The sequence below is a fragment of the Cyprinodon variegatus genome, unplaced genomic scaffold, assembly GCF_000732505.1.
Source record: "Cyprinodon variegatus isolate N-32 unplaced genomic scaffold, C_variegatus-1.0 Scaffold1852, whole genome shotgun sequence".
Taxonomy (NCBI): Eukaryota; Metazoa; Chordata; class Actinopteri; order Cyprinodontiformes; family Cyprinodontidae; genus Cyprinodon; species Cyprinodon variegatus.
The window spans coordinates 50146-55106 of record NW_015152305.1 but is presented as its reverse complement, the minus strand read 5'-3'; the positions used below and the strand labels follow the sequence as shown (position 1 = coordinate 55106).

The window sequence follows — 4961 nt, the reverse complement described above, 5'->3', positions numbered from 1 at the left end:
CCGGTATTTCCATGTGGAAAACTCTGTTTGCTGCTAGAGTCCTCCTCACTCTCCATCTCTCTGTGTGTGCTGTACGTTAACACCCACCAGCAGAAACACCCACCTACCCAACTGAAAGACGGAATCTCACTACATCAGCCATTCTCATCCTCCCCTCTCTCATGACAAGGCGCGCACGAGTCCTATCATGAAAAATGGTTCATTGTGCGACCTGAGTAACACGCAGTAACGGGGTGTCTGCAATGGTAACTGCGTTATGGTTACAGTCAAAGTAATTATTTAGATTACTCGTTACTAAAACAAGGTAACGGCGTTAGTAACGCCGTTAATGATTAATAAAGCCAGATAAACACAAATCAAATGAAAAGTTCGCATTTGATTTAGCAAAATAGATAAAAAATGCCATTAGTTCCAGCAGTACTTCCCCCATGGCTATGCCGACTGAGGGCTGGGGAACTTTTCTTTTAACACTAAATCAGTAAATCGGCCAAATAGTGAAGCTTAAAAGTATAATGTTCTCACCTCAAATGATCTTAAAACATACATTTTTAGAACAACAGCAGCAGATAAGGGAACTTTTAACTTAACACTCTGAGCTCTGCTAGCACTCCCCTGGAAGCTACTGCTGCCATGGTGCATGCTGGGAAAGTTGTCAGTCTGTAGAAAGCACAAGTCTGGTCTGATCTATGTTCTGTAAAGAGCGACGGGCGAGAACAACATCCAGGGACTTTTTCTGATCTTGGTCTCATGTTCTTGTGAAATAGAACAGTGCTGGGGCTGAGGTTTATGCTGTTTCAAGAGCACACAAGCACATTAGAAAACACCATTACTCATATTGAGAAATGGCCTTCGATCTCAATAGGAAGAGTTTAACTTTTTTTTTTACAGTCCAGATAATGATGCAGTTATTTGTTTTAGGTGCTTTAAATGCAGGAGAGTCAGAAGTGAGTTATTACTATGTTTTACTATCTGCAGCCAACAGATGTCTTCATTGCTTTCTTTGTGTAAAAAAGCCCTTTTGTCCAGCAGTTTCATGCAGCTCTATATGACATCCAAAAGAGATTCCCTAAAAAATTCTTTCAAGGGTCCATTTTATTTAACTTTTGAGATCATGCTCCCCGGTGTATAAAATCATTCTCCAAAATAAGGTCATTTTTATTTGTTGAAATGCTTGACTCTGTGTAAACAAAATCACAATAAAAGTTGTCTAATTCATATAAGTTTGCTCTTTCGTTTAACATGGAGATATTCTGTCTCCCTTTTTAAAACATTTTATATGTTATCTATATCTCTCCCGAAGGAATAAGCCAAATCCCCACAAGATGGGATGTCCATCATCACTGCTACACAGAGGTCTCTGGACTGAACAAAGCAGTAGAAGAAGAAAACAGATGCAATGTTGATAATTTTTATGATGTTAAGCTCTGTTTTTATTCACTCGATTTGTTAATTCTGAATCACAAGTACTGGTCCTTTATTTAAAAAAAACTTATTTTTAAATTATATGTGTTGTGGGTGATCTACTGACAGTATGTGAAGAACTAATAGCAGGTACATAATTAGTCCAGAGCCACCTATTAAAATGAGGATTCTGCATACATTCCTGGCTGTTACCATAGCAGGTTCTAAAGGAAAACATATGCAAACCGTTTGAGAGAGCAGAGTGTTTTTTTTTTGTAGGTGTGGCAGTCACTGACTGACTGAACCTAAGCAACATGCCCCAGTGTCCACTCTTCCACTAGATTTTGGGACGAAAGACTTTATTCAGGTTCAAGTTTGTTTATTTCAGACATACAAGCATATAATAAAGACAGTATATGTCCATATTACATAAATTAAAACAGTCTGAAAAAGGCTGTATTGGAAGAAGCAAGAAGCTGGTAATGCCCACTCTCCAAAGCCAATTTACATTAGACTAGAAAGCAAAGAAAAAAAGAAATAGAAAGACCAAAAGAAATGCAAACTTCAGCTCTCTCTGAAAAGCTTACAGCTTTTTGTTCTCCTTAGCTTATATATGATTATTGCAATATACTCGGTGGTTCAAGAGTGGCTTGAAACATTTATATTTATTCTATGTGTAGAATTTGAATTTGCCAAGAAGTGTAGTGGCTCTTGTGCTGAGTTTAGTTACAGTCCTCTTCTTGTTTAGCTCCCCTGAAGTCTTGAATGAATTTTACGAGACAATGTTAGACTGTAGTTCTACTTTTGCTGGCACCCCTTTTTCCCACCACAGCTTTTCCTTTTATTTACCTTTCTATGAAAATACTATACCTAAGGCTTTCTCATTATTCACATTTTGTAAGACAATTTTTTCTTATCTTTTCTTCTTTGATGTTTGATTATTGACATAGAAAACTCAGTCTCTGAATGCTGATTTATTTCATAGAATGCAGTAAAACCCAAGCTTTTTATATAGCAACACTTTGGATAGTTGCTAAAATAAACTGTTAAACATGATAATAGACCTAGTTTATTATTTTGAATATATAGAAGTTTTGCGAACTACTATTCCGAAAACTGTTGGTATAAATGCATCAAGACAGATGAATATAATGCTAAGAAATCAGCTGCTGCAAATCTTTATCAATTCTAATTCTTTTTAACTTTTAAATTATTGCTCTGACTGTAAATATTTTTGTAACAAATTTTTATAACTAATTCATGAATATTGATGATTAACACAAATGCTTTAATTAAGTGCCTTTTTTCTTCTAAGGTACAGTGCAAGTAATGATGCCAAATAATGACACGATGAAACAGTTAATTCATAAAGACTGAAAGTATGAATTTATAAATGGTAATGTTACATTGATTTTTTGTTATGCTTACCAATCACTGTTGCACCTCATAGAAAATTTGACATATGATTTTTCTTTCTATACTGAATAAAGGTAAAAGAAAAAAAAAGGTTGTTTTTCATTTGTCTGATATTTAAGAAACTTCTTTGTATTAAATTTTGGTTTAATGTGTTTAACTAACACTAAGTCATGGGTTAATTATTTTCCACTTTCTTTTTTGACTGTCATCGTCTTGCATTTAGCACCACTAATTTCTCTGTCAACAGTTTTCATGCAGAAGAAAATCATACCCAGGTCATTGTGAATTTATTTCATCATTTTAATGGCAATAAGGAAAGTTGAAAAAAAGGCATGCACCCTCACCTAACTGAACAGATCTTAAATATAACCATAGTTCTAAATTTCACCAAGATTCCAAAACAAATAAAAATCCCAACAGAAAGAGAAAGAAATAACTCCCACCACACTTCCACTTTTGATATATTTCACATGTAAGTCCAAATATCAATACATTCACTCTCTTCTTTTGAAACGTACCTTTGATTCTACTGAATATATTACATGTAAGACTACTTTCTCAGTAAATGCAAAGCTTATGTAAAATAAACTTTCAAAATAAAGAGTTGCATATTATACTCCTGCATATAACCAATGCAACTTGTTCAATATAATATTAAAAGTAATAAACATAAGATAGATTTTTTTTTTCTCCTGTAATTTTGTTTAAAGCACTAAAACATGGATTTGCATCAAACCTGAATGATTTGCAATTTTACTTTCACTTTCTAAATTCCTTTAGACAAAATGAAAAACAGTTGCAAATAAATTCAAAGGGAAAACAAATCTAAATGGCTATGATCCAGACCTGAAGAAATAACATCTTGGCAAAACAAGCTTTGGTCATCTTTTCTTATTCTTCATGCTGAAGTTTTTCTTCTTAATGGATGTAGATGTGTCCTGTAATGAATCCCACTAATACGTGTAGCTGTTGAATAGAAAGCCACAAAAACAACCTTAAGTTTTAGATAAAAAAATAAGAAAAAAAATCTTTGTTTATTGTGGTATTTACCTTAAAAGTGATCTCTATTCTGGCTGTTTTGCAGCAGCTCATCGTAGAGTTTTTGTACCAGTTCAAACTCTGCTGAAACGTCTAGGAACACAGTTTCTATTAATTTTTTTCTTTTAAAAATGCATTTTGTTTTAAAAACTGAAACTTTACCTGGAATTGACTGATAATCAGTCCCAAGAGAGACCTCAGTAGCTTCCTTCATGGTACGCTCTAGTCTTCTGAGAATTTCCTCCTGATTAAGTATCAAAATATTTATCTCTTGGTGCAGTCAAACATTATTTACACAAAGACATGATTAGTTTCGTAGGTTGCCCAAAACCTCTTTCCAAACTGCTTAATGAATCCGAAGCACATTTTTACTGACTGGTTAATATTTCTCTGTAAATAACCTTATAATCTCTAGCATATAAAGAATCTATTTACTTTGATATATAGATTTTAATAACAGGTGATTATGCCCTTAGACAAATTAAGAAACAAGAAGAAACAGACAAGAAACAGAAGGCTGTAGTTTTCCACAGCATTGTATGGATCATCATGTGGCAGTGTAATAGGTAGTGACATTTATATTAAACTTGTTCAATATAACTCACCATTAATTCACGCAGTTCGATGAGCATAACAATTTTAGCATGTTCAAACATGTTGTTCTTTAAACCAAATACATGTTTCTCAATAGTTTCCCGCAGGTTCTGCAGTGTTCCAGAGCCTGAAAATACTACTGCTTCTGGAAAACATCAGAATGAAGTGTTAGTAAAAATAATGAATATATAATTAGAATTTTAACTACTTTATATAATTTTCTTACCATTGTAGCAGTCTTGCATGGATTTTTCAATTGTCCTTATCAGACTTGTGTAGACTGTTTTCTTCTGCTTACGGGTACTTTTGCTCAGGTTTGCTTTCAGAAGGTCTTCCTAAAAATGAGTGAAAACAACATGACACTTAAAAAGTAACTTTAACCTCCAAGAACCGTTTTGATGTAATGCCAATCTCGATTCAATTCCAAGAAAGTTAAAAAAAGAATCCACTGGACTTGGTTTCCAACTTTGAAGATGTTTCGCTTCCTATCCAGGAAGCTTTTTAATTAAAAA

The 4961-nt window shown here is 33.8% G+C and overlaps 1 protein-coding gene across 2 annotated transcripts in view; it reads right to left on the bottom strand.

The window, feature by feature from the left end:
- Positions 1–2838: 2838 nt before the first annotated feature.
- The window catches only part of LOC107104703 (nuclear GTPase SLIP-GC-like), an 11037-nt gene continuing 8914 nt past the window's right edge, over positions 2839–4961 (bottom strand). Inside the window, exons 14-18 of one of the 2 annotated variants that reach the window (XM_015404759.1) lie at positions 4676–4784; positions 4461–4591; positions 4018–4099; positions 3868–3948; positions 2839–3783 (exon numbers count right to left, since the gene is read on the bottom strand). In XM_015404759.1, coding sequence (XP_015260245.1) covers positions 3869–3948; positions 4018–4099; positions 4461–4591; positions 4676–4784 — 402 coding nt within the window. In that variant the 3' untranslated portion in view covers positions 2839–3783; position 3868. Of the gene's footprint in view, positions 3784–3867; positions 3949–4017; positions 4100–4460; positions 4595–4675; positions 4785–4961 lie in introns of both variants that reach the window. The other variant, XM_015404758.1, reaches the window with a different exon arrangement.